Raw genomic sequence first — 15501 nt, forward strand, 5'->3', positions numbered from 1 at the left:
GTGGAGCTAATGCATCCAACCAAACCAACGAGAAGCAGCAGCTGTTCTGTTTAGGTTTGGTCTGTTTTAAATCTTTCATTATTGTTCGATTGAAGGAGGTTAAACAAATGCTTTAGTGACACACATTAAACCTGATGATGATGTTGACAAGTATCAATAGTGATTATTATAGTTTGTGTTAAAAATCTGAATCTAAGGTGAAAAGTGGATTAATATATAAAAGGTATTATTCAAGTACAGAAAGTAGTTTCGTGCTTGAGGAAGTGTACTTGTACTTTCTCGAGTATTTCTTTTAGCCTCAAAGTCCTTAATAGAGCACGTATTAATTTCTCCCATTACTTTTTTGTCACGTCAATAAAAACGTGAAGCCAGACACAGCGACATGCTGAAACACGAGGAGCGCTGAGGAGGCGGGCGCTGGCGAAGGTTAATGACGGATTAACCAAGACGTGTCACAAAAACCTGCTGATCTGCAGCGGTGCCGAGTCCAAGTGACCCATAAGCCGTCATTCACCAATCAATTCCGTTTTACTTCAGGTTAGACTAGAAGTTAACTGACTCCTCCACATCATCAGAGTCATTCATGTTCATGTGTTTCAAACGTTTTGTCTCACCTGCATTGTCTCCCCATGATCTGTGGTAAAGCCTCTGGATCTATCATTTTACTCCTCAGACTGGCAGTGAGGCCTCAGGGGAAGACAACAGGTACATTCCTTGTGGGGAAGCTTTCTTGTGGTAAAACCATTTTAAGACCATCATCTTCCTTAAACCTCACAAGAAGCAAAGCCTGGACACCTAGATTCATGGGATAAGATATATTCAAAGCGTAAACGAATTAGTCTTTCACACGGTGAAAGATCTGCTGCTGCTGCTGCTGCTGCTGCTGCTGCTGGTGAACCATGAAAACAACCAGAACCCGTTTATTTTATTTCTAACTTACAGCAAAGATTAGGTTTTTGTGGCAGCACTTGTTGTGATTTGTTTACTTTCAGGTCAGACACACAAGAAAGACTGAATTCAACAGTGATACTTACTGGCTAAACTTTGTGGGTTACTGTCCTGCTCGGGAGGTCTTGTGCCAAACCAGTGCCGAGGATCTGTGGCTCTTATAAGTCTGGACTGCAGCACCGAGCGGAGCAGGGCAGTGCTGGACTTTGGAGCAGGGGAGGGCGTCTCGGGCCAAGAATAGAAAAGCTCTCAGCCCGCGGTCCTGACGCCCTATTTGGCAGAAGCGCACACCACGATGCTCCATGTGAGGCCACAAAAGCTGGCTCCAGCCTGAGACGTGTGTGTGTGTGTGTGTGTGTGTGTGTGTGTGTGTGTGTGTGTGTGTGTGTGTGTGTGTGTGTGTGTGTGTGGCAGATCTACACAAAAACGGTAACAACAGCGATGTTTTTGCTGTAGACTCAGACATTTCCTTCTAAAACTCCCAACTGGTGTTTCTTTATTAATGATGCATTAAGTTGCACAAACATTTATAAAACAGTGCAGAAGCCTTCTTGTTACACACAGTTCATGCAACAGTGAAATCCTCCTTCGTCCTGTGCTGTAGTGACTCCGAACTACCAGTCGTTTGATACTGTGTGGACGCAGACTGCCGCCTTCTGGTGGAGCACGTGTAGTTCCTCATGAGCGCAAACAGCCGTGAGCCACAGTTTTCCAGGAGTTTTCACAAGGCTTAATAAAAAAAGACATAGAATTTATTTTCACTTATTTATGTTTATCGGAAAAATGCTCTTCAAAGGCAACTGGATTTGGCATCTGACGAAATACACAGCATGGGATTTTGTGTTTTATTCTTTAATTTGTCTTTTTAATCAAGCTGAAATTGAAACTATGATATAACAGTTAACTCTGGTTTTCCCCCCACTGGACCCATTGGTCCTGGAAAAGAACCAGTTTGAACAGTTACATCTAGACCCAGTTAACGCCTGCGCGTAAAGTTTACTCGGTAAACTTCCACAAGGCCGCCGCCGGGTTCCGTTTTCCTGCTAGAAACCCTGCGCTCAGTAAACGAGCAGGAAAAAAAGGCCACAGCCCTCTTCTGTTCGCCAGTCCTCCTCAAAGCTGACATGTTCTGGTTCTGTGTTGCAGCTGGGACTGAGCGCGCACGCCCGCTTTCCATCCACTTTGCGCAAACGCAATCCATGTCATAACTTCGCGCAGGAGAAACTCCGCTGTGTCTAGTTCCATTATGGCAAAACGCTCAATTTTATTTTTATACTTTTTCCAAGGGACCCTTCACCTCATCTCCGGACAGCCGCGCGCAGCTGGCCCCTGGCGGCAGCGGGTTCGGTGGGAGAACAACGGGCAGGTGTACAGTTTGCTCAGCACTGGATCCGAGTATCAGAACCCAGTGCGGTCCAGGAGCCAGCCGCAGGTTCATGTGGGCGGGAGACGGGACGGAACCAGGGGCCAAACGCCGGGGGCGCTTGTGAGGACCGGACGCGGTGAGTCCGGACGCGGCGCGGGGCTCGGTTCGTTTGGACACGACGGCAGACAGGTCGTGTCTGTCAGCGTTGGCACCGGTCGACGTCCATTTGGAGGTTCTGGAGGTTATCCGGGCGCGCGACGCATTAACGCGTCCGCGGCGACGAGCAGCGGCGGCGGAGCCGGTTCTGTGGAGACAACTGGACCACAACCCCGACCAGCAGAACCGGGGCCCGGTGCGCCTGTCACCAGGCAACGTCAGCCCGTCTCTGGAGCCGCCGCTCTCACATCGGACGTTGCCAACGACCCGACCGCAAACGGGGAGAACATGGTTAACGACGACCCTCGAAACCCGTTAAAAACCCACAGGAATTCCGTTCTCTACAACGTGTATCCCACGAGAGGCAGGTCAGTGGCGCGCACGCGCCGTCCGCCTGGCACTGGCTATGGGACGAGCTATTTCCAAAATGGTAAGGTTTAATGACACACTGGGCTGAAATAGAAATAGGTTTTTAATCAGTGATGGACATTTTAAAGGTAAATTCACTAGCACGTAGAATTATTAACAGTCACAGCTTCTCCTGAAAACCTTTGATTCACCAGATTGTTGCCAGCATAAAGTGTCAACATAAAACAAGGATTATCCCTTTAATCTCCTCAGGGTTGCCAGACCTGGTTCCAGATCCGTACGCCATCCAAGCAGGTGCTTACGTCCAGCGCATGCAGATGTATGCGCTGCGCTGTGCGGCGGAGGAGAACTGTCTGTCCAGGTAGAGATTCATGTCTTCAGCATGTGTGTAGTGCGTAGATACAGACGCACAAAGATGTTTTCTTCGCTTTCAAGAGCTGTTTGGTCAACGCCGTTCAGGACAACTCTTCTTTTCATTCAGTTCCACGAGCGCTTTGATCTTGTGATGGAGCCTTGATTATGAAACGCGGTGCCAGCACATAAATATTCTGGGTCGGTTCTCAGAAGCATTAGGCCCAATGGAACAAACTAGCGCCGGGAGCGCGGCCAGCGGCCGTTTCCAGATCAGATTATGCCCCTTTCCCCTGTGATGCGTTCAAGGTCGGCGTACGGACCGGCTGTGCGAGACATCGACTTCCGAGTCCTCCTGCGGTTCCCCCAGAAAGTGAAGAACCAGGGCACCTCAGACTTCCTGCCTGTGAAGCCCAGATATCAGTGGGACTGGCACAGCTGCCACCAGTGAGTTACCACAGACAAGTTACACAAGACTGATCAAAACAAGCGCCCAGACCCCCACACCCTCCAGCTGCCTGGAGGTCTGAGGGCATTCCTGGTTTGACTCTGTCCCACTTGCTCTAAACTCCCAGACACTACCACAGCATGGACGCCTTCAGCAACTACGACCTGCTGGACGCCGGCAGCGGACGCCGGGTGGCTGAGGGACACAAAGCCAGCTTCTGCCTGGAGGACACCAGCTGCGACGCTGGATTCAGGCGACGCTACGCCTGCACCTCCCACACACAGGTAACGCATGGCTGCAGGCGTGCGAGGGTCACGTCAGCATCCAAAGCAGCGCAGATCACCAAAATAAAAGCTTCAGGTCAACCAGTGGCACCAGAAGAGTGAAAAGTAGTTTCAAGCTAAATTATTTCGCTAAAAACTAAATAATTATATAAAACATGATGATTCTGTCTATTAACAGAAGTTGTCGACTTATATATAAGGTTAAATTAGTTTTAGGGTAGTGAAACGTTGCAGCTTCGCCTCTCAGAAATGTTTTTCAGCTAAAGCTTTGCTGTTTGAAGAAACCGTTCTGCAGAAACAGGAATATTTATTATATCTGTTGTCTGGACGCTGGTCTGAGTCTGGCTTTTGGCGCTTTAGAGCCGCTTTGCTTCCAAGGACTGTTGGTATAACTTAAACTCAAATCCGCTTCGAATGCTGCACGTGTAGGAAAATCACAGTCAAAGTCATTAAAGAGCTTGAATCGAGGCTTTAGACCTCATTGGGGCCTTTTTCAGGGTCTGAGCCCAGGATGTCACGACATCTACGCTGCCAACATCGACTGTCAGTGGATCGACGTCACTGATGTCCCTCCAGGAAACTACATCCTGAAGGTAGCGTGTCACACGAGTTCTGCGTCCACGTTCGATATTATGACCTGCGTTTGGAGAATCCGCCTGATTTTTGTTTTCAGGTTACCGTGAATCCTAACTTCTACGTCCTGGAGTCAGACTTCACCAACAACATCGTGAGATGTGACATTATTTACACGGGAGTCTACGTCCAGACACGCAACTGTCGAGTAACAAGGTGCTTTATGAGCGTTTCTGTTGAACATCAGCCTCTATTTATTTTCATTTCTGAAAAGTATAAGAATGGATCACCTGAAAATAATTCATTTTTCATAATTTATGTATAAATGGTTCATCAAACTCTCAAAAACTCTTAAATTAGCAGAAGAATTAAATTAAATTAGCAGAAGAATGCTGTTCTAAACACAGCTCATGGCGAATGAAGAGTTTGAAGCATTTGTTTTGGACGGGCACAGAATCGAGCCGTCTGACGCCTGGCGTGTTTGTACGTGTTGGACAACCTCTCTCTTCCTGTCTGTCTTTTTCAGGGGGTGAATTCTCCCATTCTGTGGATCACATCTCTCCCTGAACAACCAGATGAACAGCGATGGAGGAGTTGGTTCCAGCTGTGAGTCTACGTCTCTGCTGTGGATGCATTCCTGGTATTCAACCTTTACACGTGGAACTAGTGAGAGCAGCAGATTTACTTGATCTACTTCTACTTTTCATTTTCTTATTGCAGAAAGACCGTTTTTAGTCCTGTGTTGAATTAAGTTTGTATTTTGGTTTATTGCTTTTCATTTTTCTGGAGTTTGTCGTCTTTTTGTTATGTCTTTAGCTGTTACAGTTTTATTTAAAAGGATGAAGTTTCTTTTGTTGTCTTTTTCTCATCCACATTAACGCAGCTAACTCTGACTCACTGAGGATTAGGATGTTTCAGACCTTGGTCATAAATAACTCATTTAATGTCAGAGTACGATGAAAAATGTAAACATGTGTTAGATTTGATGCAATAAAGATGTTGGGTTAGTTCTGTGGGTCCGACTCAGGAGTCAGTTTCTCCCTATGTTTTTTTAGATCAATTACTAGACTTCCCTGCGGCTGATGTGTGCGGGTTGTGGCCTCAGACGCTGGCAGGGCAGCAGGCAGACACTAGCGGCATGTTTGCTGACAGGCCTCTGTGAAGACGCGCCCCACAGGATCTTATACAGCCGTGTCACATCTCCTAAAGCGCAGCAGGCCCTGATGAATGGAGGCCTTCTCCCCCGCCGTCCTCCCCGGTTCATGCATCCGGGAGCGCTTCTCAGCAGCCTGGGACTCGTTACGTCACCACCTCATTCACATCCACAGGGTTTTGTCTACGACGACCGGCGTTTTAGTACATATTTTGTCTGAGTGGGAGGAATGACACAATCCACCTGAGAGCATCTCCAGCAAGTCATTCAGAGATGATTTACCAAGGACAAGCGTGTATTTTGCACAAGCACCAGACTGTTTCAAACAAGCGGGGAATGACAGCGGAAACAGTGAATGTGTGCATTCAGTTGCGTGTCTTTACCTTGAACAAATTAGCTTCTCAAAAGAGAGCTTTGTACAGTATATCATGAGGCGGTGAACGATATGAAGGAAAACATGCAGGATCCGGAGCAAAGAAGATTAGACTGAAATGCTTTGTGGTGGAACTTGCCAAAAGGACTCCCTGCCAGACCTGTCTATGTTATTGAAAGTGTCAGGAAAAGTCCCCCGACTCATATTTATGCAATCCCATTCCTGTCTAGGAATCTTTCAGGACAATATTTAGGGACAGCCAGTGTTCCCTGTGCAGTTAAAGTCTGGATCGCCTGCAGTGCACCATGTTTACGCTTGCTGATTAGTTTACCTCTGTGGATGGGGAGAACATCATTTCAATCAGGACAGACCCGACAGAACAAAATATCAGAAACAGCTCAGTAGTGACATGAACACGAGGAGGCTTTAGACACTATTTTGGGACATAACTAGTACAGAAGATCCCCCATGGAGACGGAGCTGGAGGCCAGTAATGGTCTGATGAGCACCAAAACAAATGAAACCAACCTGTTATACACGGAATACCAGGCTGATTAATCCAATATTTGTTCATAAACCAGAAACCATCGGCCTCTTGGTCAGTGTCATACTGTATAACAGTATGAAACCAGGTGGTGGTAGAAAACAGAGGAGTCAAAAATACCAAATGCCAACCATGTGTTACTGGAAGAAGCTTCAGAGCATAAAATAGTCATAGGATTCATCCTGACTGCTTACAAATGCATGTTTCACGGCAGTCTGGCCAGTGATGCTGAACTGCTGAACTTCTAAAACCTCCCTAGAACTCAGCTGGTCTCCTTCTTTTTAAACCAGTGTGTCATTTTAAACATGCCAAGCTGTGGATAAAAACAGTGACTGTTGACTCAGCTGTGGAGCTTCACACCAACATCTGGACGGAGTCTCTCGTTTGTCTTACACAAACTGCTGCTGAGACAGGGGCGAAGGCTGGCAGCCGGTCGGCGTGCAGGTAGGTAAGCGAGGAGGGGACGGGCTGCGGCAAGGAGACACATTTTCCCCATGTGTCGGCACATGGGTGGGCAGTGTTTGGGTAGTCACTAAGGGCAGGGTTTGGCATTCGCAGGTCAGATCACACAACAAAGCGGGGTCGTAATAGAGGAACGTGCTCGGCCTGGCGAGAAGGTCTCAACAGGTTGGTTTAGGCACAGAGCAGAGAAATTCCTCAGCACTTGTGTCATTCCATTGAGATTAGGAAGAGCGTTGAGGTCAGTCGAGAACAGTCATAGATCAGCTGGAGAACAGCCCAAGATCAGCTGTAGATCAGCTGTAGAAGAGCTGTAGAACAGCCGTAGATCAGCTGTAGAACAGCTGTACATCAGCAGTAGATCAGCCATAAAGCAGCCATAGATCAGCTGGAGAACAGCAGTAGATCAGCTGTAGATCAGCCATACAGCAGTCGTAGGTCAGCTGTAGAACAACTGTAGAACAGCTGTAGAAAAGTCATAGATCAGCTGTAGAACAAGCGTAGAACAGCCGTAGAACAGTCGCATATCTGCTGCAGAACAGCCCGAGATCAGCCATAGAAGAGTCGTAGAAGAGCCGTAGAACAGCAGTAGATCAGCAGTAGATCAGCTGTAGAACAGCTGTAGATCAGCAGTAGATCAGCTGTAGAACAGCTGTAGATCAGCAGTAGATCAGCCATAAAGCAGCCATAGATCAGCTGGAGAACAGCAGTAGATCAGCCATAAAGCAGTCGTAGATCAGCTATAGAACAACCGTAGAACAGCAGTAGATCAGCCATAAAGCAGCCAGAGACCAGCCGTAGATCAGCTGTAGAACAGCAGCATGAAGCAGGTGTAGATCAGCTGGAGAACAGCTGGAGATGGGGGATACTTCCTCACACAGGGTCTCTTACATAACCAGCAGACATACATTTGTGAGTGGGACTGATGATGACTTCTGTGCTGCCTTCTAGCTGGGTGGTATTGTGACTTGGGTGGTATTTGAAGGGATGACTCAGAGGATTTACGATTCTTTGATTGCTGAGCCACTGTTCCGTCTGCAAGCGCTTCGTCTCTCACTTCAAACACTTTCTATTAATTTTCCTCTGAACTAATTTGTTTTGTTCCCTTTTAAAAGCCCTCAAAGACGCTTCCAATCATGAAGCAGACGTTGCTTTTACGCAAGGATTTTAGAAGATGGATTTCTGGTGTGATTTTCTTTGACAAACTGGAAACTTTGTTGACTTCAGAAAGACAACTTAAAATGCCTGACTGGTTTCAGTTACAGAGATCTTCAGAGATCACCTTAGAATTCAGATTCTGCAGTTCTACAAGCTTGAACCAATTCCTGGTTGTTGGGTTCTCACACTTGTTCTTATTTTTGCTGACAGCTTTGAGATGCTGCTCTGAAACCCAGGCAGGTTCTAAAGTTCTGCTCTGAGGATTAACGCCTGTTTGGCACTTGCAAATTGATATTCATGCAGTGTTTAGTTCCTCTCCGAAGACATTTGCTTCAAATGTGAGTTTTTCAAATAGGGAAAGTGAAAGAAAGGCTTTTCACTCAGACCTCTCCCATGAATAGCAAGCACAGCGTTAGTGAATCTGAAAGACCACAAATATTCTGACACAGTTTGTGAATAAGCCGTAATAAAATTTTGTTTTTGTTTATACAAGAAAACACAAGTTAAAAAAACTCAAGTCATCATCAGCTCAAACCTCCAGAGATTCACACGCTAAAAGATGAATCAACAAAATTGTGATAAAATTTATTTATGATAAAAATAAAACAGTACTAATAAAAGTCATAATTTAAGCAAAATCAACAGGTGCAAGTAGAAAATGTCTGCACACACACACACACACACACGCATGTCCCTTCCAGCCCCAGTCACACACCTGCTCCCACTTCCCTCCCATTATCCAAACCTGCAGTTAAACCAGCTCCTCGTTAGCGTTCGCCTGTCTGGTCCTTGCTCCTTCTTCTCTGTCCGCTCACCTGCCTGCACCTCCGTCTCTGTCTGATTCTGCTCCCTGTCACCCTTTTATTTACCACCTACAGGTCTGTGGCTCTGATTTAGCGTCTTCCTGTGACCTTAAGCTCTGGGGAGGTCCTTTCAGTCTAATGGACTCCGTTGGTACGTGGCCTCCACTCGCTCATCATCCCTGCACCCTCACCTCTCACTTGTCATGGAACAATTACTATTCAGTGTCCAGGACAGTGAACAGTTTGCATGTGTCATTCTCCATCTGCCGCTGCAGCTTCACTGATACGCAGGCGGAAGGTGGCGGGACGAGAGCTGCGCTCCGATGGCGGAGGTCTGAGTCGAGCAGCGAGGGACCGCGCGCTGCCGTCTCCACATCAGCCGGAGCCTCCCTCCAACTTCCACAACTCACTCCTGCTTCAGTGCCGAGTGAAAAATACCCCAGAGCCGGGGGCAACGAAGTGCTGGCGTCGTTTATCGTATTCCACGCTCAGATGTGGGACATTCAGCAGTCAGTGCATCTCTAGAGGTTGATGGCTGAGACGTCAGATTGATTCGTTGAGGGAAAGTGCATCGAAATGGGTTGTATTGCAGTTTAATCTCATCTAGTCTCCTTTTCCCACGTAGCTGCAAGGACTGTTAAGTATCTCTACAATAGTTTGGATTATATAAATCCTAATCTAGCATACATTTGTTTAGGTAGTATCTAGACTGGTGTAAGCTGCCTAAAAATAGATGTTTCTGCAATAAAAATACTAAAAATAAGTTATACTGGCATGTATCTGGGTTGTAGCAGTTCACAGTTTATCCTTTCAGCTCAAGGAGTAGAAACATAAATGTTCTTCCAGGGAGGTTCGACTGGCACCCGTCCATGCGTCTGTGCTCGCATGATGTGCGGCCATGGGTCGACCCGGTCCGTTCCGTCCCCGCCTTCGGGCCGCGCTCCGTTTCCACCGGCTGACGGCTCGTCTCAGCGGCATCAGCTCCTGCTGCAGACAGCGTGACAAACAAAGGGGGGAACAGTTTAGATTCAGAGCTCCACGTACGAAGGAGGCGCCGGTCACATGGCGTTTCTGAGGAAACGCGCCCTAATCTGTGCTGTGCTGGAAGTGAGGCGCTGTGTGTGTCCTTGTGCGTCTTGAGTCATTTGCGGAGGAGAACAGTGGAGCAGGGTTTATCAAAGTTGTGGGGACGATGTAGGTGCGTGTTCAGATGTGTGCATCTCTGAAAACCAGTGTTCATTGGCTGATAATGAGAAAATGTGCAGGCTGTCACATTGTTTGTGGTCTCTTTATACAAGCAACAAAGCACAAACACAATTTATACATAAAGCTGAATTCACACGGTGCTATTAGGTTTCAGAGTGAGTCTTTTAAACAGAGTTTTCATTATCCAGGAGTTTTTGAAGGTTGCTCCAACGCGCCAAGGAAATAAATCCAGGACAACTGAAAACAAGTTTATAGAGTCTCCAGACATCTTTACTGCAGACGTACAGCAGAAAGTCTGTCGAACCGCCAGGAATTACAGCTGTCACAGACGACGGGCCCAAAGAGCCGCCTGGAAGACGCCGTCGGAGAGAATCATGCTGTCGGTCTGACAGAAGAGAGTGGAGCCGGTCAACAACACACGAGTCGCGTTGGCTCTGCACAGCACGCATTCATATCTCAGCCGAAAACCTGTAAAACCCACGCTTCCTATCAGGAAGAAGACGTGGCTTATAATGTGTTCCGTTCACATTTGGGGCCAATAATGTTTAATATTGAAGCACAAACAGGCTGATTGTTACAGTATGTTAGTGGTAAATTGATAAAACACACCTTTGTTCAGCAGCATTAATCATGATACACGATGTCCCAGTGACCCCTGGATTCTGCTTATTTGGGGACATAAGACGTTTTTGGAATCTAGCGCATCCTTTAAATGTGATGACTTCCTATAAAAAGCTGTGAGTGTGTGTGTGTGTGTGTGTGTGTGTGTGTGTGTGTGTGTGTGTGTGTGTGTGTGTGTGTGTGTGTGTGTGTCTTGTGATGATGGTCAGTGTAACATTGAACCTGCTCTGGGTGACTAATTCAGATGAATCAGGCCTTTAAAGAACAGCATCCGTGCTTTAATAGATTCTGAATGCAAAAAGGCTGCATTAAACCTCCTGTGGCTCAATAATAACTCCTCATCTGGTTAAATGGACGCCTCTATCCTATCAAACGTCATAATTAGACCCCTCCTCTCCATCAGCCGCTCTGACTGCCGTCTCTCGTCCTAAAGCTGCAGCAGAATGGGCTGGAGCTCTGCTTCGTCTACATGGACGTCGCACGTAAAGCACGTGGCCGGGTTTTATGATCAGAACCAGATTGAGCTTGCCCAAGTCAGACGCCAGAAAAATAGATTGCAGTTCCGCATAGTCCGCGCAAGAGGGGGGTGCAGAAAGGCGCGCGTGTGACTCTGCAGCACCGGTGGACGTCTGCGGGACTTTAACACGAGCATCTGCCGTTTGACTCCTCTCCGGAGCCGCAGGGACGGGTTTCACAGATGTCGGGTTGTTATTGAGCGTCTGCTTCTGGTTTGTAGTTCATCTGAATGTGGCGCTACCGGGAAATGACGCCGGCTCTGAGTCAGAGCCTCGATGGTCCTGTAAATATAATGACGCTTCTCTCGTGTCACGTGACACCAGAACGGCCCAGAAAAGACGGAGCCGCTGCCAACTTTCAGTTCCCTCGAAGTCATGACTAAGTTACACTGTAAAAAAACTCGACTCGAGATTTTATCTGCAAAGTCGAGTGGTTAAAGTGGAGGAATTTTGCGCTGCTTTGAGAGAACTCCACGCGTTTGATGTGAAAGCCGTTCACTGCGTCGCGTGAAACTCGATCCCTGCTGCTCTCGACCACACGCGTCACGCTCCCCACTCGGAACGAGGCCGACACGTTTTGCAGTGGAGTGGAGGCTGGGAAATCATGTGACATCAACAAAAGCAGATACACTACGCCCACTCCACCACCGCCCACACGCAGCCGCCACACACACACACACACACACACACACACACACACACACACACACACACACACACACACACACACACACACACAAACTCCCCTCTGTAACAGGCGGCTGCAATTCATTTAGTGCCAGTAAACACGGCCAACGTCATCAGCTCAGACACAAACATCAACAAAGGAGAAAGGTCGACGTGTTCCTGAACTCACCATGAGTTGTTCCCCCGCCTGCTCTCTTTGACCTCCATTTGCTGCACCAGGGTCTCATGTTTCGGGCCCCGTGGCACCGGGGCAGACCACCCCCTCCCTCCCTCACACCATGCTGGTGCTCTGGCGGCCCCTGCTCGGGTGGGCGGGGGTCTTCAGAGGCCTGGGGGGCGCGTGCAGACCCTTGCCACACCGCCCGTTCTGCGGATACGGCGGAGGCTTGTGGTTCTTGGAGGTGGAGGTGCTGTTCCCAACGATGACCTTGGGGTCCAGGCTCCGCGGGTGCTGGTGCTGGTGCGGGTCCGAGTGCGGGGGGTCTCCCGGGGGGCACATGTGAGGCAGGTGGCCGTTGGCGGCCGGCCGGTCGGCGTCCCTGGCGTGAGCGGGGGGGGTGAAGCGGCTGGTTTTGACGACGGACGCGACATGGACAGGTGACGGAGAGTTAGTCCTTAGGATGATGCGGTCCTCGTCCGCGAGGACCGGCCCGGCGTCCGCCGCGCGTGCGGAGCCGCGGGGGCGGCTGGTCGACTCCTGAGCGATGGCCGGCGTCTCGTCGCCGAGGTCCATGTTGGCTGTGAGGCGATCGATTTGCTGGACCACCTGAATAACAATAGGCACAGTCAATACTCAGACAATACTGAGTACTCCACTATGACCAGTGTAGATACAGTATGTGCCCTGTGGACGGATCTCGGCCTCCTAATCATCCAGCGGCTCATGCAGAGGTCACGCTGATTTCTGCTTCACCCTTTGTAGATATTTTTAAGGTGGCTTATTTATAACTGATGACATTTAGGGTCTGGCAGCGAGCGGAGCGGGACGAATGGAGCCCAGAGCAGAACAGGTTCACAATGAGTGCGATCCTGAGAACCTCAGCACTGAACTCCAGCTAACAAACCTCTGGACGCCGTTATTTTAATGCAGCCGAGTGGAACTAGCTGCATTTCCCTCCATTAAGGACCCTCAGTCACGTTCTGACTGTGATTCAAGCTGAAGCTGCGCGCTTCGTTTCCAGGCGTCTCAGACCTGTTTGATCTGTAGCGCAGCATCAGACGCACGGGCTCTGAGGCAGTGCTACGTTACGGCTGCATGCGAGAACAGACCCCAGCCGGGCCTTTTAATGCGTCGCTGCCCGTTTTCTGCAGCGCTCCGCGAACGGTCAGTGAAAATGGCTCTGAATCGCCGCTTCGCTGAGAGATGACGAGTGAGTGACGAGCGACGCGGTCACCGAGCTCTCACACGTATCATCACCCGAGCCTCGCGTCGGCGCTCTGAGGAAAGCTAACATGCACCGGGGCGGCTCCTCCTACCTCTTTCATCTCCACGTGAACTTGCTTCAAACCCCCCAACACGTCCTCCAGATCCGTCACCACCTGTCGGATCTGATCCCTCACCGAGTCCCGTCGGCCCTTCTGCCTCGCTGCCTCCGACGCGCGGCACCGGTGGCCGGTGGCGGTTGTCGCGATGGAGGACTCTGGGCTGGTGACGCCGGAGGAGGCGGCGTGGGGGGGGGTCCTCCTCCTGCTTTGGTTCAAGTGCTGCTGTGGGACTTCTGTGGGGAAGAAGCCTCTGTGGGCGCCGCTCTGCCCGTTGCAGTCCTCTGATCCGCCCCTCTGCCCGGCCCGGTCCTGATGGCTATCTCTCCCGGCGCCGTGCTGGAGGAAGGCAGGCCCGGCTCCGCCGAGGCCGTTGGGCAGGGGCAGAGGGGGGCTGCGTGGCCCGGAGGAGCACCCGCATCCTTCCTCCTCCTGCTCATCCACCGTGACGTATCTGACGCTCCTCCGGTGCCGGTGCCCGTGACCTCTGACCTGGAGATGGGGGAGAGGATGTGGCACCAGCGCCGCGCAGCCACACGGCGGGACGGGCGGGAGGCGCCTCAGCCCGGCCTCCGGCGGGGGGCTCCGCTGGGCCGGGTCCGGGTCCGGCGCCGGGTCGTGATGACCCGGCCCTGCGAACACAGGCCTCCTCTGTGGGCTGCGCTGAGCGCTGGCTCCGGTCCTGTCTCTCCCCCTTGGAGCCGTCCGCCCGGCCCGGCGCCCCGGCCCGTTGGGCTGCCGGGGGCGGAGGCAGCCGTGGCAGGCGCCGTGCTGGAGGACGCGGTGGAAGCCCGCGGTCTGAGCGCCGTCTGTGTACATGTCCCAAGGAGTCGCGAGGCGGGCGAGGAAAGCGTTCAGAGCAGCAGCGGTCTCCGCCCCTGCCTGCCGCCTGCAGCCCAGTCATTCACTCGCTCTGCTTTCCTCATCCGCGTCTTCCCACAAGAAAACTTTTCTTCGGCTCCGGTCTCTCCTCTCCCTCCCTTTCCTTCCTGCCTGTTGTTTCCCTTCTTCTTCTTCTCTTCGTCTCTACACCCGTTCTCCTCCTCCCTCCACTCGTTCTCCTACTTCTCCTAACTTTTTCTCCCTCCACCCCTGTAGCCCTGTCTCCTACACGGGGCCCTTCTCCTCCCTCCCTCCCTCTCTTTCTACCTCTCCCGCCTCGTTGTTCTGTCTCATTTGCTGCTGCAGGCTCTCTCTCTCTCTCTCTCTCTCTCTCTCTCTCTCTCTCTCGGGCTGTGTATTTCCCGTTTCCTCCCCTCCCCTCCTCTCTCCCGCTGTCCTCTCCTTCTCCACCTCTCACTTTGGCTGTTGCCTGTGGTATATTCCCTCACGGAGCCGACCGTACCTGAATGTGCGAATTCCTTCTCTCGGCGCCGCCTGAACTCCGCTCGCTCCGCGCGGCTCCCGTGGCGACGGACTCCGCGCGGCTCTGTCCCTCCACGACCGCGTGAAGGAGCCTCGGCTCCGGTGCTGAGCTCATTAGCCCAACAACAGCCTTTGCACTCTGCAATTAAACACTGCCTGGGATTCCTCGGCCGGAGACGGAGAGAGGAGGGGAGGGTGAGGGAGGGGAGGAGAGAAGCACTGGGGGAGGTGGGGTTTCGAACATAGAGGCAGCAGACAGTTCTGTAAGTCAAGGAGACGGAGCCGCTGCCTCTGTACAAGGGGAACATTTTTCATTACTGTGTAACTCCTTTTATCTGCAGCTCCTTCCTCTCTTTGTCCTTCGCCACTCCTGTCATTCACACTCCTTAAAGGCAATTCATCTCAGCAGTTGAGGAAAAACTCCAGTCTGAGAGCAGACAGCGCCGCAGCTCTGTGCAGGAAAGTCCCCTCAAGTCCACACAAAACCCGTGTGTTCAAATCATCCTCCATCAGGCTCACGGCAGATGCACAGGATGATAAAAAAACACCAGCACGCCACGTCCGCGGCCGCGGCAGCTGCAGCCAGTGTTTGTTCCCAAGGGAAATAAAGAGGAGCTTTGAAAACAATGCGCGGCACAAG

The 15501-nt window shown here is 50.6% G+C and overlaps 2 protein-coding genes and 1 long non-coding RNA gene across 5 annotated transcripts; 2 read left to right on the forward strand and 1 right to left on the reverse strand.

Moving 5' to 3' along the window:
• Positions 1-2008: 2008 nt before the first annotated feature.
• On the forward strand, positions 2009-5510 carry LOC114845143 (protein-lysine 6-oxidase-like). Of its 2 annotated transcripts, none has more exons than XM_029132999.3 (7): positions 2009-2900; positions 3092-3200; positions 3500-3637; positions 3766-3922; positions 4420-4515; positions 4596-4711; positions 5022-5510. In XM_029132999.3, exons 1-7 carry the CDS (start codon positions 2195-2197, stop codon positions 5026-5028), a joined length of 1329 nt encoding a protein of 442 aa, XP_028988832.1. In that variant the 5' UTR covers positions 2009-2194; the 3' UTR covers positions 5029-5510. The 2 variants fall into 2 exon arrangements, with proteins under 2 accessions (XP_028988832.1, XP_028988833.1); XM_029133000.2 differs by having other exon boundaries at positions 2699-2838.
• Positions 5511-5556: 46 nt separating this feature from the next.
• On the forward strand, positions 5557-9754 carry LOC129603284 (uncharacterized). The gene is made up of 2 exons (XR_008693047.1): positions 5557-9136; positions 9261-9754. It is a non-coding gene; the product is annotated as an uncharacterized LOC129603284 (long non-coding RNA).
• Positions 8756-15043, reverse strand: si:ch211-178n15.1 (uncharacterized). Of its 2 annotated transcripts, none has more exons than XM_029132852.2 (3): positions 13491-15043; positions 12184-12780; positions 8756-9969 (listed from the first exon to the last, which is right to left on the reverse strand). In XM_029132852.2, exons 1-2 carry the CDS (start codon positions 14313-14315, stop codon positions 12286-12288), a joined length of 1320 nt encoding a protein of 439 aa, XP_028988685.1. In that variant the 5' UTR covers positions 14316-15043; the 3' UTR covers positions 8756-9969; positions 12184-12285. The 2 variants fall into 2 exon arrangements, with proteins under 2 accessions (XP_028988685.1, XP_028988683.1); XM_029132850.3 differs by having other exon boundaries at positions 8756-9972.
• Positions 15044-15501: the final 458 nt, after the last annotated feature.

Source organism: Betta splendens, chromosome 17, assembly GCF_900634795.4.
Source record: "Betta splendens chromosome 17, fBetSpl5.4, whole genome shotgun sequence".
NCBI lineage: Eukaryota > Metazoa > Chordata > Actinopteri > Anabantiformes > Osphronemidae > Betta > Betta splendens.

Excerpts from the sequence above, each read along its gene's own strand:
- LOC114845143 (XM_029132999.3), top strand. The coding sequence starts at position 2,195 with ATGGCAAAACGCTCAATTTTATTTTTATACTTTTTCCAAGGGACCCTT. Across the intron at positions 3,923-4,419 it reads CCTGCACCTCCCACACACAG|GGTCTGAGCCCAGGATGTCA; the intron begins GTAACGCATGGC and ends GGCCTTTTTCAG. Across the intron at positions 4,516-4,595 it reads CAGGAAACTACATCCTGAAG|GTTACCGTGAATCCTAACTT; the intron begins GTAGCGTGTCAC and ends TTTTGTTTTCAG.
- si:ch211-178n15.1 (XM_029132852.2), bottom strand. The coding sequence starts at position 14,315 with ATGTACACAGACGGCGCTCAGACCGCGGGCTTCCACCGCGTCCTCCAG. Across the intron at positions 12,781-13,490 it reads TTCACGTGGAGATGAAAGAG|GTGGTCCAGCAAATCGATCG; the intron begins GTAGGAGGAGCC and ends ATTGTTATTCAG.